The sequence below is a fragment of the Pholis gunnellus genome (assembly GCF_910591455.1).
Source record: "Pholis gunnellus genome assembly, chromosome: 7".
Taxonomy (NCBI): Eukaryota; Metazoa; Chordata; class Actinopteri; order Perciformes; family Pholidae; genus Pholis; species Pholis gunnellus.
This window is the reverse complement of record NC_136533.1, coordinates 1,328,097-1,345,420: the sequence shown is the minus strand read 5'-3', so window position 1 is coordinate 1,345,420 and position 17,324 is coordinate 1,328,097. Positions and strand designations below refer to the sequence as shown.

Genomic DNA, 17,324 nt, shown 5'->3' with positions numbered 1-17,324 from the left:
ACCTCTCTTTGTACCTCTCTTTGGAGAGCGTTTTTCCACTTACTCGATTTATTTCTGAAGCTTTCAACCACATCTAACGACTTCTCTGGTGTGACAGACGGACGACTCTCCTGAGTCATATTTTGAACAGAAAGTACATTTTATCGAAGTAAAGACTTTAAGCTAAAAGTCTAAATATTGCATCGCGTAAAGAATTCAAAATCGAAGTCTCTGTTTGGTGTAAAAAAACTATATAAAGAACGATTCAGTGGATAAATGTAACAGACAAATGAATCATTATTTCCAAACATTTATTTCGAATGACTCTATGGAAACCTGTACATTTTGTACATTTTGACGTTTTTAACTGCGTACATGTTGACTCAGTCTCTCGATATCACAAAAACAACCAAAAACAACAACAACAACAAAAAGTGTCTTAGCTGACGGAGACGTCGACACCTCAAGAGGGTTTTTAGGAAGTCTCGAACATCTTCTTCCTGTCGGCCTTATCCTCGATGTTCTTACGCCAGTCGCCCGCCTCTGTCGACTGCAGACACAAAAAACATCAACAACGTTATCAGGAGATCAGACTTTTTATGTTTTAACACATTTCTATTAAATGTCGTCCTTTGTCCTGTGATTTGAACTCTTTCCAGGCAGCCGTTGGTTTCCATTCATTCACTAAAGTATAAAACAGCAGCAAGGACTTTAAACTGCTTTAGATACAGAAATCTACATTTTTGTCCTGTAATGTACTTTACGTACTCAGAGGAAAACAGCGTACTTGATATGCAAAGAAAAGTCCGATATTTCACCAGAAAGCAAAAATGTAAGAAAAGTTTGAAAAGTAAAAACAGATTTGTGTATCAGACCATAGTTTCTTCTTCTTCTATCCAGTTAAACTAAACTATAACATGCTGCTGAATACTTTGTTTTACAGGCACACTAATATTCCACATTTCTTCCGAATAAGACAATAGTCTGAATTTGATACGGGTCAGATATGCAACATTTTATATCATTTCTTACGAAAAGTACATTTTCCGTGCATTTTACTACGAAAGTCCAGCAACACGTGTCAATTTCCAATTATCACGCAAATAAAGTATTTTCAAAATAAACTCCTGTCTTCACAGATACTAAGTTAGGTTTAGTAAAAGATGTTGATGTGAAATACGTGTTTTTGTTTGACCTGTATACTTTACTAACATACAATTACATTTTGTGGGATATGTAGAATTATCGTAAACTCTTTTCCGTAGCTATGGCAACGAATGTTGGATGAGACCAACCTGAAAACAAAACAGCATATTCTGTTTGGATTTTAAAAATGTAATTATATTCAAAATGTTCAGATTAAGACGTGGGATATGCCGATATTATTCAGGTTTAAAGTGCATTTTTTTAACATGTATGTAGCATATTCAGCATATGTATCACAGCTTGTTTACAGTCAGCTGTGCGTCGAACACAAACCGAGTAGCCGACAGTTTGCAGAGATGCCCAAAAGAAAAGCCCACATTCCTGATCAGAAGGAGAAACACACCTACTTTCACATTAACAGGTCTTTGGATATGCACACATATCGCAACACTAAACTTTACGTTACTCAGAGTACGTACGCCTTCATGGTAACGGGGTTATTATTTGAATATGATGTTTTGTTAGCCACGTAAACATTTTTGTCTTTTTTTGGAATAACGGCCCAAAACAGATCATTTGGTTCATATAAATGTAGTCACTGATGATCAGTATTTATAACCTAATAATGTCACAAGAGACATTTTACTGCACAAAGAGTACTTTTACTTTGATACTTTAGGTATGTTTTGCATTTCTACGTTGTGGTATTTCTACGAATACTTCTTCCATCGCTGAGCAAACCTGGAACAAAGTGAAACTCTTTCTAAAGAATAAAGATCTCAATTAAGCTGCATGATTCTGACTTCAACCATGAAACCTTAATACCAGCGGACCCATGATGCTTTTATGTTGAAGAAGAGTGAAACTTCTCCTGACTCCTCTGTGATTCCTCACCTCTTCCTTGACCTCCTTCTTGACCTGCTTCAGGTTGGCCCTCAGGTCCATGGTGACCTTGTGTTTCCCTCCCAGCAGAGCCTGCAGCATGGCGTCGGCCGACATGCGGACCTTCTTCAGGGCCGGCTTCTTCACTCCGGCCAACTCCACCACCTTCATCTTCAGATCGTCGATCTGGAGGCAGAAAAACCATCACGATGTGTTGGTCCACACGTTGTGGAAGCAACCGGTCGGAGGGACTAATGATGACTTCTGATGCTAAATATACGTCTGATGTAAAGAACAGAAGGATCTAATGTCTGTAAACTCTGGAGCAGCTGTTTAACACGACAGGAGTTGTTTTCATGGAGTACAGAGACGTCACCAGGACCAATAAAAAGTGGTAAAAACATGCTAACGTAATTCAACTACAACAACTACAACACTAGAATACAAGTACAAAATGTTGGACTCAAACTGAAAGAGACTTTCTGTAAACCAACCAGGACCTGACGAGCGTGAATTCATTTTCAGATCGAACAAAGAAAAGATGGTAAAAAGAAAGGATGAATTCACTGAATCCAAGATGCAAAATCCACCAATGAAGAGCAGCTTGTTGTTTACAATTGTCGTTGTTTGTATTTTTGGCATTGTGTATATTTCGATTTTGGGTATTTATTTATTGCAACTGGTTCTCACTCCAAACTTGTCAAATACTGACTTCGGTTAAGTGGCGCTCGGCGTCTGATACCACATATATTTTGTCCGACGCCACTTTGTGTTTTTGTCCGACGCCACTTTGTCTTTTGTCTCACGCCACTTTGTATTTTGTCTGACGCCACTTTGTCTTTTGTCTCACGCCACTTTGTCTTTTGTCTCACGCCACTTTGTATTTTGTCTGACGCCACTTTGTCTTTTGTGCGACGGCACTTTGTCTTTTGTCTCACGCCACTTTGTCTTTTGTCTCACGCCACTTTGTCTTTTGTCTCACGCCACTTTGTCTTTTGTCTCACGCCACTTTGTCTTTTGTCTCACGCCACTTTGTCTTTTGTCTTACGCCACTTTGTCTTTTGTGCGACGGCACTTTGTCTTTTGTCTCACGCCACTTTGTCTTTTGTCTCACACCACTTTGTCTTTTGTCTCACGCCACTTTGTCTTTTGTCTCACGCCACTTTGTCTTTTGTCTCACGCCACTTTGTATTTTGTCTGACGCCACTTTGTATTTTGTCTCACGCCACTTTGTCTTTTGTCTCACGCCACTTTGTCTTTTGTCTGACGCCACTTTGTATTTTGTCTGACGCCACTTTGTCTTTTGTCTCACGCCACTTTGTCTTTTGTCTGACACAACTTGCGTTTTTGTCCGACTTCACTTTGTCTTTTGTCTGACGCCACTTTGTCTTTTGTGCGACGCCACTTTGTCTTTTGTGTCACGCCACTTTGTCTTTTGTCTCACGCCACTTTGTCTTTTGTCTCACGCCACTTTGTCTTTTGTCTCACGCCACTTTGTCTTTTGTCTCACGCCACTTTGTCTTTTGTCTGACGCCACTTTGTCTTTTGTGCGACGGCACTTTGTCTTTTGTCTCACGCCACTTTGTCTTTTGTCTGACGCCACTTTGTCTTTTGTGCGACGGCACTTTGTCTTTTGTCTCACGCCACTTTGTCTTTTGTCTCACGCCACTTTGTCTTTTGTCTCACGCCACTTTGTCTTTTGTCTCACGCCACTTTGTATTTTGTCTGATGCCACTTTGTCTTTTGTCTCACGCCACTTTGTCTTTTGTCTGACGCCACTTTGTATTTTGTCTGACGCCACTTTGTCTTTTGTCTCACGCCACTTTGTCTTTTGTGCGACGCCACTTTGTCTTTTGTCTGACACAACTTGCGTTTTTGTCCGACTTCACTTTGTCTTTTGTCTGACGCCACTTTGTCTTTTGTGCGACGCCACTTTGTCTTTTGTGCGACGCCACTTTGGTTTTTGTTTGACGCCAATTCGATTTTTGTCTGACACAACTTGTGTTTTTGTCCGACTTCACTTTGTATTTTGTCCGACGCCACTTTGGTTTTTGTGACGCCACTTGCAGTAACCAAAAACGTCAAAAAAGGCTGCTCCTCAAGTTTATATAGATATTTAGATCTAAGAAACTTCCCCCCGTTGTCTGACTCTCACCTGAGACCATCAGCTCATTGTTTGTCTCACCTCTGAGTCGCTCTTGCCGACTTTGGATGCGGCGTCGTACCGCTCCTCGTCGATCTTGTCGATGGCCTGCTGGAGCTTCCTACAGAGTTCCTGTCAAGACACAAAACAATAATAATAATTTAAATTGATCATTTAAGTACAATTTGCTGCTAAAAGTGTTTTACTTTTACAGAAGTTTAATGACTTTACACGACTTTAACTTTAGTACATTTTCTTTAATCCTGCAAAAATATGACGAATGTTTAATTAATTTTACTGTCACAGAGTATTTAAATTAAACAACATGGTATTAGTACCATTACTGTAACAAAGTAATTGTACAATGTGGTATTAGTACTTTAACTGTACCACAGTAGTTGGACATTGTGCTATTAGAACTTTGTGGCAGAGTATTCCTCCACTGTGGTATTAGTACTGTAACAGAGTATTCCTCCACTGTGGTATTAGTACTGTAACAGAGTAGTACTTATACTGTGTCTCACCATGAGGATGGCCTGGTCTCCGCTCATGTCGGGGGCGGGGCAGTTGTCAGACATGTACGTCTCCTTCGCCTCCACGAGGTCCTTCTTCTCCTGCTCGATCAAGCTGGCGGCAATCTGCAGCATCACACTCTGAGGGAGGTGAGAAGAAGAACATGTACATTCAAAGTTCTCCATGAAGCTCCACTGAAACTTCAACAAGACGTCAGCAAGAAGGAAGAGAAGGACTCGTTCTCACCTTCAGGTGATGCCGGCGGCTGGACGTCATTTTCTTTACCCTGTGACACAAGAGATAAAAAGACGTTCAGTCAGTTAGTCTGAAAGATTGGAAATCTGTTCAGATTGACACCCCTTTCCTGATAAATATGAAGCTACAGACAGCAGCTGGTTAGCGTTAGCTTAGCATAACGAGTGGAAACAGGGGGAAACGGCTAGCCTGACTCTGACTCTATACCTCTATTCCTAAAGTCGCGGTCTTGACCCTGAGATTGTATTTGAGTCGCTGAATAAATGATTTCTTCCTTTGTCTTTAGCTGAACATTGTTATCTGCAGTTCACTTTTGGGCCACATGAGGGAGCCTGAGCGTTCATATTGTTCTGATGGTTGGATTCTAGTTATAACATTAAATCTAATATGAATTCTGTTTGTTAGAAAACAAAGAAAGATAGCAGCTTAACTCAGCTTAGCTCTCATATATAAAGTATTTAACGTGTATATGTTTTCAATGACTCATGCATACAACTAAGTTCTGATCTCTCTTCTGAATGACTACAAATAAATGAAGGTGATGAAGAACGTTTAAAAAGTGGGTCCCCACAAAAAAAGGGAAACAGTGATCTAATTGATCTCCCTAGTTAACACGTTATATGTAATTAAAAACAACAATAACGTTATTTACATGACGCCATGTTTACCTGTAAACAGCAAATTGTCATGTTACGTTTGTTGTTGTTTGGATTAAATAAACCATGCTAGCTGTCCCCCCCCCCCGCTTCCAGTCTTTATGCTAAGCTAAGCTAACTGGCAGTAATTTTTATATATACTTTTATTTATATTTATCGTACAGTAGTGTCGACCTTCTCATTAACTCTATGCCAGAAATTAAAGTTAAATAAATAAACTGTTCCTGTAAAATGAGCAACATGAATAAATAAACATGTTTTAAGACGCTCGTATCGAGAGAAATTAAATAACTGACAAATATTCTTGTCACTCGTTTCAACAAAGAAACATTATTTTAAAAGATGCTAAAATCGTTTATTTGTATTTCTTTTCTCCCTCTCGCTTTCGTTTTTCTCCTTTTCTTCTTGAAATTAAATTCACTTTTTATTCAAACTATTAGACTTTTATGTTCTGTTGTTGTCGTTGTTAGCGCGTCTAATATAAAAACTTGGTCGCACACGTCGGTAAATAAAAGGAGGAAAAAAGATGCTAAAATTGAGAATTCATGCAGTTCACTTATGTTACTATTTTAATACTATTATTCCTCACACAATAAATAATCCTCATCAAATCCTTTTTAGTTTAGTTTAAGTTCTGACACTAATCTCACTGAAGGAGAGAAGACAAACTGAAACACATTTTAAAATGTATTAATAAATATACTTGTAGAACATAAAGGAGACTCGTGTTTCACTCAAACAGCTGCTGTCATCTGAAGCCCGTCACACATTCTGTCCGTCCGACACGGAGACAACCGACACGATGAGGAAGATGATGAAGATCTAAATTCTATGAATCATTCTCGTCTCTTATTATTGTCTTTATGAGACAATGAAACAGACAAAGATTTAAATGGATCCGATGTGTTCATGTATTTGTATGAAGGTGTTTGTGTATTAAGTGATATGATCATAAAAACAACAATTTATTCTAGTTTGGTTCTTAATCATTAATGCACATGAAACATATGATTTTTCTCTACAAGCTGAAAAGAATTCAATGAATTATAAACAAAAGTAAAACAGTGAATGATGAATGAATATTTCTTTAGTTCTTCTCAGATAACAAACGTCTGACAAACAAAAACAACTGAATTTCAATTAAAATCAGTTTCAGAGCTTCGTCTCTATTTCCAACACTTAAATAACTAATAGATCAAATATTCACACCTGCAAAGTCCTGGAAGAGGAACAGACTGTGATATTAATCTGTGATATTAATCTCTGTGATATTAATCTGTGATATTAATCTGTGATATTAATCTGTGATATTAATCTCTGTGATATTAATCTGTGATATTAATCTGTGATATTAATCTGTGATATTAATCTGTGATATTAATCTGTGATATTAATCTGTGATATTAATCTGTGATATTAATCTCTGTGATATTAATCTGTGATATTAATCTGTGATATTAATCTCTGTGATATTAATCTCTGTGATATTAATCTGTGATATTAATCTGTGATATTAATCTGTGATATTAATCTCTGTGATATTAATCTGTGATATTAATCTGTGATATTAATCTGTGATATTAATCTCTGTGATATTAATCTCTGTGATATTAATCTGTGATATTAATCTGTGATATTAATCTGTGATATTAATCTCTGTGATATTAATCTGTGATATTAATCTCTGTGATATTAATCTGTGATATTAATCTGTGATATTAATCTGTGATATTAATCTGTGATATTAATCTGTGATATTAATCTGTGATATTAATCTCTGTGATATTAATCTGTGATATTAATCTCTGTGATATTAATCTCTGTGTCAGCGCTCTGAAACTCCGTCTGGTGTTTAAATCCAAGACTTCCACCAGATTATCAGGAACTTAAAGAGCCGTAAAGGAAGGCTGAGCCGGAGGAAAAGCTCACCAACGCAAATAAATAAACACAAACAAAGAGCCGATACAGATCAGATACAGATATATGTATATATATATATATATATATATATATATATATATATATATATATATATATATACCTGTTCAAAGCTGGAAATACAATGATGGTGAGAATCTTCAAATAAAATCTAATTAAAGACTCAATTCAACATCTCTGGGTCCCATGTAAACCTGGTTCTCATTAAACTAGAAGTTACCAAAGAAGAAGAGGAAGGAGGAGGAGGAGATGTTGAGGAAGGAGGAGGAAGAGGAGGAGAAGATGAAGGAGTGCATGAGAAGCATAAGGAGGAGAAGAAAAAATGAGGAAGGAGGAGAAGAAGAAGACGAAGGGGGAGAGGAGGAGGAGGAAGAGAAGGAGGAGAGGAAGAAGGAGACAAACAAGAAGAAGCAGAAGAAGGAGAAGACGAGGAAGAAGAAGAAGGAGTGGAGGAGGAGGAGGAGGAGGAGACGAGGAAGAAGAAGTAGTAGACGTGTACTCACTCAGACATGCTGCTGGTTTGGAGTCTTCAGCCTGTTGAGAGACAGAAACAGTAAATCTTGAGTCGACATGAAGCCGAACACGTTATTGATCAGCGACCCTTTGACCTCCAGCAGGAAACGCGATCCGCTCCGCCGCCGCGGAGAACCGGCAGCCGGCGCTCACACACCGACTAATTCTGGACCACGAGGGGCTCGGATGCCGAAGACATTTCTGCCTGGAATTGAACTTCTGTTTCCTCCAAATGCCACCGAGCCGAGGAACCAAATGTGGCGCCGAGCACGTCGCGAGAGCCGTTAACACCGGCGCCGCTAATGCCGGCATCCTGCAGGCACGCGAACCGCCGGCTGACAGCGCGAGGTGTCCGGAAACCCGCTTCAGATCACAATGTGAAGAATCACAAGACGTGCAACGCGCTCAAGAACGTCCAGAGGAAGCCTGGAGGTCACAGACACGAACCGAAGCACAAAAGCTCTTCTTGGCAAGATTTTAAATCTAGTTTTCTTCACACATTTTTATATTTATACCAAACACTGAGTCATGGCAAGAAATAAAGAACAAGATGCATTAAAACCCAAAGCTGTTATCACAAAGACTAAATCCATTCTAATTCATGAGAAACATAACAAAGCTCTACCGCATCATTTTTTATATCATTTCATAAAATTTATAACAAAATTATTCAGTCGGGATTTTTTTCTGAGACATAATTTACATAATTTCAGTGTTCATTTACTGCACTTCTCAAACATTTTAGATGAAACAAGCAAACAATGTCAGAATGAAAAGAGGAATATCTACGTCGTTTAAACAAAGCTTTGTCCTTCAAACATTTACTGTGTTTGTCTGAAGTGTGATTAAACATTAACGTGATATTATCTTAAATATGAAACATTAACGTGATATTATCTTAAATATGAAACATTAACGTGATATTATCTTAAATATGAAACATTAACGTGATATTATCTTAAATATGAAACATTAACGTGATATTATCTTAAATATGAAACATTAACGTGATATTATCTTAAATATGAAACATTAACGTGATATTATCTTAAATATGAAACATTAACGTGATATTATCTTAAATATGAAACATTAACGTGATATTATCTTAAATATGAAACATTAACGTGATATTATCTTAAATATGAAACATTAACGTGATATTATCTTAAATATGAAACATTAACGTGATATTATCTTAAATATGAAACATTAACGTGATATTATCTTAAATATGAAACATTAACGTGATATTATCTTAAATACCAACACCGTGCAAGTTCAAAGAGCATCCTGAGGGTCGGAACTAAATGTTTCACTTTCACACCAAACGTTATCCTGAACGTCCCGAAGTCATTCGGCTCAGTGAACGCGGCCTCAGAGGTCAGAGGTCACACCTGCAGCCGCACCTTTTTAAACAAATCCAGTCAAAGTCCCACCTGTGGAGAAGAACCCTCTTTGTCTGTGTCGACTGCAGAGACGCTCACCTGCTGGACGTGAGGACGAGGAGGACGGAGCAGAAGAAGTAGAAGAAGAAGAAGAAGAAGGGGGGAGACGCTGCCAAGTCCTGAACAGTAAGGATTAAACAGGGTATATAGGGTGTGAAGTGCTGGCTCAGCAGGAACACAAACCTCTTTATGGTAGCAGAGCCACTTCAGACCAATGGGCCAGCAGGCTCCAGAAATACCTCAACTCTCCCGAGGAACCTCGTAAATTTCTCTCCTCGACGGACTGGACGATGAACGGACGCTATCGGGTTTCCTCCCACCGAGAGGAGAGCCGGGAGGAAGAGGAGGAGGAAGCATTGTTACCCAACGAAAACTCAAGACGAACCAAATGTTGACTAACGACATCAACATGAATCTTCTCCAGCTGATTACTGACGCTAACGTGTCATCTCGTTAAATGTCGTCATCTTCGTACATTTCCAGAACAGAAATCTGAACATCGATGAAGACGTTGGTTCAACGTTATCGCTTCATCTGTTGACATGTTAGAGTCAAAGCTTTAATGTTTAATATCACTTTCAATCACTAGAGAAATCAGAAAATACCGTCAACATCCATTCAAAGCTATTTCCTGCATGTTTTTATTCATAATCTAACGTATAGATGAGTGTGTGAGTGCTGTGTGAACGTTAACGTTGGTGTTCAGAGCTGCTGAAGATTTATCATCATCAGAGAAAACGTCCTTTAAAGAGACGTTTAGTTCAGGTACACACATTTAGAATAAAACATGAACTCATAGAGATCATGAAGCTTCACCTCTTCATCACATCAAGAAGAGGATTTACTGTGTTACACGTTTACTGACATGTTGTGTTTAAATATGCAAATGAGGCATTATGTAACGGTAGAAATCTACAGACGTTAAACAGACAAAGTAATAAAATCAAAGTTTTATTTCCTCTGGTCTGAGAGAAGACGAGTTATGGAAGATAAACAGACGCTTTTTATCTGTGTTTGAGTAAATTCACTGTTTCTACTACAAACACGTTGAAAGACGTGTTGATTTGATCTGAAGTCTCAGATGAACGTCGTGATTCAGCGTAAACAATAACCCTGATATCTGAGATTAACATTGATATCATGTTCAGAATATACATGTGATCGAGTCAATAACCCCGCGGCTCTTAAATCACATTAGAAACATTAAAGGTTATTAAACACAATAACATCGTTACAGCAGCAGACTGTGTGATAATAACGTGATAATAACGTGATAACAACGTGATAATAACGTGATAATAACGTGAAAGATGAATAAATGCTGTTTGTGTTCTAGAAGATGTGGAGACGTGAAGAGTTTAAGGAACCAACGTTCATGCAAAGTAAAGAGAGAAACACTCACCGTCTGTAGAACTTCATGAACTTCATGCTGCTGCAGCTTCGTCTTGTGATGCAGAAGAAGATTTTCATCAAATTTAGCGAGACGTTACTTTTTACATGAGAGAAGAAGAGACGATGTGGGAGGGAGGGAGGGGGAGAGAGATAGAGAGAGAGAGAGAGAGAGAGAGAGAGAGAGACAGAGAGAGAGAGAGAGAGACAGAGAGAGACAGAGAGAGAGAGAGACAGAGACAGAGAGAGACAGAGAGAGAGAGAGAGACTCTCTGCTGACATCTGGTGGTTCATCCTGAACACAACACTCAATATTTACGTGTTTAATAAATAAAAGCTCAAACGACTTCTCGATGCTCGAGACTTGAATTCTCCATTTCTGTGTAAAACTGTAACTTCTATCTGGTTTAGTAGAAGTAAATAAACTCTCCTTCAGTAAAGTTAAAGAAATAAAATCTCAGCGAGTAAAGAACTTCCAGACGTCGTCTGTTAAAGAATTGTATTCGACATCGTTGCCTTATTCCAAAAAAACAATTTAATGGCACGAGTTTCTCCAATTCCATGAAAAAAGGTGAGAAGCAACAACGAGGAAGTGAAAGTCTTTAGGAAGTCTCGAACATCTTCTTCCTGTCGGCTTTGTCCTCGATGTTCTTACGCCAGTCGCCGACCGCCTCGCCGGCCTGCAGGACGGACAGATCGAGCACAGAGTTTCCAACACCGACTCCACATTTACCGAGACGACGACGACGGCGTCGGCGAGACTCACCTCCTCCTTGACCTCCTTCTTGACCTGCTTCAGGTTGGCCCTCAGGTCCATGGTCACCTTGTGCTTCCCTCCCAGCAGAGCCTGCAGCATGCTGTCGGCAGACATGCGGACCTTCTTCAGGGCCGGCTTCTTCACCCCGCTCAGCTCCACCACCTTCATCTTCAGATCGTTGATCTGAGAGACACGGTATAATAGTATAATGATGCACTAAAGGGTTTAAACTCTGGTCCTGTTGAAGCAGCTGTAACGGAGACACGTCTCTACCTCTTTGTCGGCCTTCTCCACTTTGCCCAGCGAGTCGTATCTCTCTTCATCGACCTTGTCGAGGGCCTGGTGCAGCTTTTTGCAGAATTCCTGTGGATGAAAAAAAACAAGAGAGAGAAGAAAGTCGTCTCTTCTGCTCGTGTTTGGCGCTCAGAGTGAAGTTTGTGTGTTTCGGGGTTTTATTTCTACCATCAGAGCTGCCTGGTCTCCGCTCAGGTCGGGGGCGGAGCATCTCTCCGCCATGTAAGCTTCTTTGGCGGCTACATTTTCGATGGATTCCTGCTCCAGCCAGTTAGCAGCAATCTGCAGGATCACACTCTGCAGGAGAAACACGGAGGGATTAGTGAACCAGCCAAGACCCAGGGGCCCAAAAGAGTCAGGGGCCCCACAGGCCTTCACCTGCAGAATGTCCCTCAAAGAGACACGTTCAAACCAGGAAGTGATTTAAAATCAGGAAGCGACTCAAAGAGACAACAGAGAGACAGAACACATCGACAAAAATGACACAAAAGAACCACAAAGAGAAACGAAACAACCACGAAGAGACAAATGGAACACAATGATACACATAATGGCAACATAAAAAGACACCAAATGACAACACAAAGGAGCAGAACCACCACAAAGAGACACAGGACGACCACAAAGAGACACAGGACGACCACAAAGAGACACAGGACAACCACAAAGAGACACAGGACGACCACAAAGAGACACAGGACCACCACAAAGAGACACAGGACCACCACAAAGAGACACAGGACGACCACAAAGAGACACAGGACGACCACAAAGAGACTAAAGAACTGTTGGGTCTGCGAGTCTGGTTCGTAGGGGAAGTGGTCTTTTGGATGTCTGTGTCCAGAGGCCCGTTGGCTTATAATCCGTCCATGAGGACAAAGACAGAGAGACTAACTACAGTTAGTATTGAGAGACACATGAGACCACGAGCTGTTAGCATGTGATCCAGCAGACACAGAGCAACATTACAGTCCAGCTGGACCCAAATCTTTATTCACGAGTTATTTTATAATAATCCTACCTTGAGATGATGCCTGCGGCTCGATGTCATCTTCTTTCCCCTTTAATCAATAAAGAAGTGAACGTATTATTAACACTAAACAGATTAAACATTATTGATCTTTACATTAAGAATAAACCATGAAGGTATACTCACTCAGACATCTTGACTTCTTCTTAGTTCAGACTCTGCTTATTAGAAGAAACAATATCAAATATATATTGTTATAATATTATATTGTATTTTACACATCAAAGAACACGTAGCAAGTACTTCTAATACTAAACTACAGTCATTCTGCTCAATACCAGTTGAAATATGTCAGTTTATCTGTCAGTCACACAAACAAACTAAAACAATTATTTTAAAATTTAAAATTATTTTAAAATCACTTTTGAAGTTTTTTTTATTTAAATTTAAATTTGTATCTAAAATCTTCATATTAAAATGTAAATGTTTTTTAAATGAATAACAGTATATACAGAATACTATCATGTTTTTAATGTTCATCTTCATTTTATCAAGTTGTTTTATTTTCTATTTTTCCTGTAAAATAACGAAATAATAATAAAAATAATAATAGTAATAATCATAATAATAATAATAATAAAAATAATAATAATAATAATCATAATAATAATAATAATAATAATAATATTCTAACAAGAAAACAAAACGTAACGAATCACGTTCATGTGATTACAGACTGTCAAAGACAAAATGAATCCATAAACCGCTTTGCATTCATAAATTCAGTGTTTCTCAGACTGCGGTCTGGGGGGCCCTGGGGGCCTCTGGGGGCCCCTCTGCAGCTTCAGCTTCAGCCCTTTCAGTGTCAGGTCAGAGCTAATCCTGGCTTGATGTCAAAGGTCAACGGTGACTTGTTTATGAGCAGCAACAGGAGAGTTGAGTGTCGACATCCAGTCAAAATATCAAAATATATTAAAAACCAAAACTCACGATTTCACTTATTTACGGTCAGCTGATTAAAGAAGTCATTTACGACATGCAGCATTCACAGGGAGCAGACTTTAAAAGGCTTCTCGTGATCTCATCGCTTTAATATGTGGATGTTTTTACTCTGATGATGAGGATTGCTGTTATTGCTGTTATTGTTGTTGTTGTTGTTGTTGTGTCTTGTCAGCAGTCTAACTCCTCCCTGATTATCTGTGAAAGCAGAATGAGCTGATTTAAAGTGTTCTACAGCGAGTTTAAGGCTCAGCAGTAATCTGAGAGATTTCACTACGTCTGTGGAGGAAAGTTACACCAACAGCATCCACCTCCAGCTGGAGGCAGACCAGGTTTAGGACGTTTATCAGAAGAACTTAACTCTTAAATCCTAAATCTAGGGCCTAAAAATGTTCACTTCAAAACTGGAAAAGAGTTTTTTTATGGACGTTGAACATTTGTAGTTCTCAAGAGAAGATCTGCACTCAGGACACAATATGTTGCTGAATATGAACGGATTAAACAGATTAAACAGATTTTATTCTTTACTTCTACTCAAACACCCCGTGATAATCAAATGATTCATGATTATTACATGAACACAATAATAAAACAGACTAATTATTCTGGTCGGATTCAATCATTAAAGTCACTTAAAACCCACGAAGAGAGTTTCTCACCTTCACGAGGACGAGGAGAGGACGACGGGAGGACGAGGGGAGGACTGGACTCAGTGAGGGGGTCTCGGGCTAAACAGTGAAATCTGCGGCGGTATATATGCGCTCAGACGAGGATTCGGACGTTCCTCTTTTCTTTTATGGCCATGGGGAACTCATGAGGTCCTGAAATACCTTCATCCTTTAACAGCTCGCCTCGTAAATCCCTGATCACCGAAGTCTGACCCACAGCGAGGGCCTCGTGGGCCTCGTGGGCCGGGAGGACGGCTGGAGAAGAGAAAACACTTTCACATAGTCACACCTTCTGTCTCTAATATATGAAACTCAGCACAGAAGACGATTCTTTACACGTTTACTTTGTTTGGACAAATATTTTTTACTATAATAATACTAATAATATTATTAATACTCTTCTGTATTGGACTTCTCAGGATGTGCGGCTTAAATGAACTTTTATCTTTAAAGTCACATCTAAACATGTTTTATACACAAACACCTCCTCTTAACCTTTATGTGATTGATTATATCGTGTTGTTTTGCTCAATGTTGAGTTTTTAAATTGTTTTTATTCATTCATTCATTTTGCAACAATTTTTGTTCACTATTTGTCTTGTAAAGTGTTTTAGTAACGACGTTGATGTTATTATTAATAATAATAACAACAATACAATAATAATGCAACAAATAATTGTAATATTTTTTTTAAATGTACAAAATTAAGAAAAATGTTGATGATATATAAACTAACGTTAGCTTCTTAAGAACTAACTAACGTTTAACTAACGTTGGCTTCTTAAGAACTAACTAATGTTTAACTAACGTTAGCTTCTTAAGAACTAACTAATGTTTAACTAACGTTAGCTTCTTAAGAACTAACTAACGTTTAACTAACGTTAGCTTCTTAAGAACTAACTAATGTTTAACTAACGTTAGCTTCTTAAGAACTAACTAACGTTTAACTAACGTTAGCTTCTTAAGAATTAACTATCGTTTAACTAACGTTAGCTTCTTAAGAATTAACTAACGTTAGCTTCTTAAGAACTAACTAACGTTTAACTAACGTTAGCTTCTTACTTTACACAAACATCATCACAGCGGAGTTCATTAGTGACGATCATAAGAAACGTTTGTTTGACACGTTGTTGTTATTTTCTGTGAATAAATACGTTTTATGTTTGTTGTTTGTAACTTCAACAAACAAACAAAGTGAACAGAAGTTCCTGTTTTACACACGACCCTCACAGAGGTCTCCTGAGTGAAAGTCCTGTTTGTGTTTGATCCAGTAACAAGTAGAAGTAAACATGAAATGGAAATACTTAAGTAAAGTACAGTACCTGGTATTTGTACTTTACACTGAGTACTTCTGACATGAACATGTCTGAATGAGGCTTTGTAGATGTGACGGTTCTATTATTTAACCACAATAACAAAATGTGATTTATTGTCATTAAACAATGAATAAAGAGATAAAAACTTTGAAGACTCACCTTCTCTGTTGCTGCTGCGCTTCAGATCCAAACACAACAACCGGAAACACAAAGAGACACAAACAACAGTTCAAACAAAGATCAACAACGTTACCTTCACACTGTAGAGAACAACGTTCACTGGAATATGAAGGAAACACAATTCCTCATTAGAAAGAGACGACGCTCACCTTCTGCTGGAGTCCGTCTCTGATCTATTCTGTCCGTCAGGAACCTTTTTAACACTAAAGGTAAAAACAAACCGTGTGTTTCTCCTTCAGCACAAAAAGCTTTTTGTTTTTATGTGAATTCGTCCAAACATTTTGTGATTGTAATTATTTGACTGGAGGAATTAAAAGTCTTCTTCTGTCCGGAGATGAAGACACAGGTGTGAAACAGGAAGTCCTCTACTGACACCTGGTGGTCGATGGAGGCAACAACACTATAACATGAGTACTACAATGTAATAACGTAGCTGTAAGCACATTTAAGTATTTTCATGTATTTGTAAACAGCTAAAACTAACTCCGCTTACAAATACATAACAGTGTTATAAAACCTTAATTAAATGTGTATACACTGCTTATTACATGAAGGGACTTAAATTACATCATATTTATGGTTAAATACTTATTTAAATTTAAAAGTTTAGACCTACTTAATACAAATTATATTTAAACTACATTATTCTGGAGCTTTCAGCAGTCTCTCATGGCCTTCTTCAGCACATATTTAGGTTTTTAAGTAACGGGGTCAGAGATGTATTTTTTGTTGAGTTCATTTAAAACGTGAAACTGTTTGAACGTATTTTCCTGAATCTGTGAAGCAAACGTTCACTTTTCACAGCTCCCTGAACTCTCGCACAGAGACGTGAACACGTTAACGCTCCGACAAAAGATTCTTACAAACAAATTCAGATTCAGATTAAAGCAGCCAGAGTTTAATCTCAGCGGCCGTTTTTTAAAATTCTAATTACATGAAAGAGTTTGTTTCAGAACAGTAACTGTGATTTAGTTACAGCCAATACGAACTTTGACTCACAGTAAATGTGTTGAGGGTCGCTGAATTTAAAAAACAAGCGTTGATTCTGTTAAAGCGTCGGCGTCGCTTTAACGAACAGGAAAGCAGCTAAACGTCGGTTTGATGGGATGAAGGTGCGTTTCCTCTAGAATACCTCACGATGACGAGCAGACGTAAGAAGCAAAACACGTTTATTACCAAAAAAAACAATATGAAGCAGGAAGTTGTCAAAAGTGAACCTCGGCAGCACAGGAGGAAACAGGATGTCTCGCTTCAGAATAAAAGTCTAATATTAGAGAG

At 38.4% G+C, this 17,324-nt stretch overlaps 2 protein-coding genes across 3 annotated transcripts; both read right to left on the bottom strand.

Moving 5' to 3' along the window:
• Positions 1-332: 332 nt before the first annotated feature.
• On the bottom strand, positions 333-8,947 carry LOC306698525 (troponin I, fast skeletal muscle-like). Its single transcript, XM_079162849.1, has 6 exons — positions 8,016-8,947; positions 4,910-4,949; positions 4,675-4,803; positions 4,193-4,282; positions 2,020-2,193; positions 333-529 (listed from the first exon to the last, which is right to left on the bottom strand). The coding sequence occupies exons 1-6, from the start codon at positions 8,021-8,023 to the stop codon at positions 455-457; spliced, it is 516 nt and encodes a 171-aa protein (XP_079018975.1). The 5' UTR covers positions 8,024-8,947; the 3' UTR covers positions 333-454.
• A 300-nt stretch (positions 8,948-9,247) lies between these two features.
• On the bottom strand, positions 9,248-17,245 carry LOC306698522 (troponin I, fast skeletal muscle-like). Of its 2 annotated transcripts, XM_079162844.1 has the most exons (9): positions 16,196-17,245; positions 16,026-16,044; positions 14,542-14,805; positions 13,070-13,101; positions 12,935-12,974; positions 12,082-12,210; positions 11,893-11,982; positions 11,629-11,802; positions 11,374-11,542 (listed from the first exon to the last, which is right to left on the bottom strand). In XM_079162844.1, exons 4-9 carry the CDS (start codon positions 13,075-13,077, stop codon positions 11,465-11,467), a joined length of 519 nt encoding a protein of 172 aa, XP_079018970.1. In that variant the 5' UTR covers positions 13,078-13,101; positions 14,542-14,805; positions 16,026-16,044; positions 16,196-17,245; the 3' UTR covers positions 11,374-11,464. The 2 variants fall into 2 exon arrangements, with proteins under 2 accessions (XP_079018971.1, XP_079018970.1); XM_079162845.1 differs by lacking the exons at positions 14,542-14,805; positions 16,026-16,044; positions 16,196-17,245 and having other exon boundaries at positions 9,248-11,542; positions 13,070-14,507.
• Between the last annotated feature and the right edge of the window lie 79 nt (positions 17,246-17,324).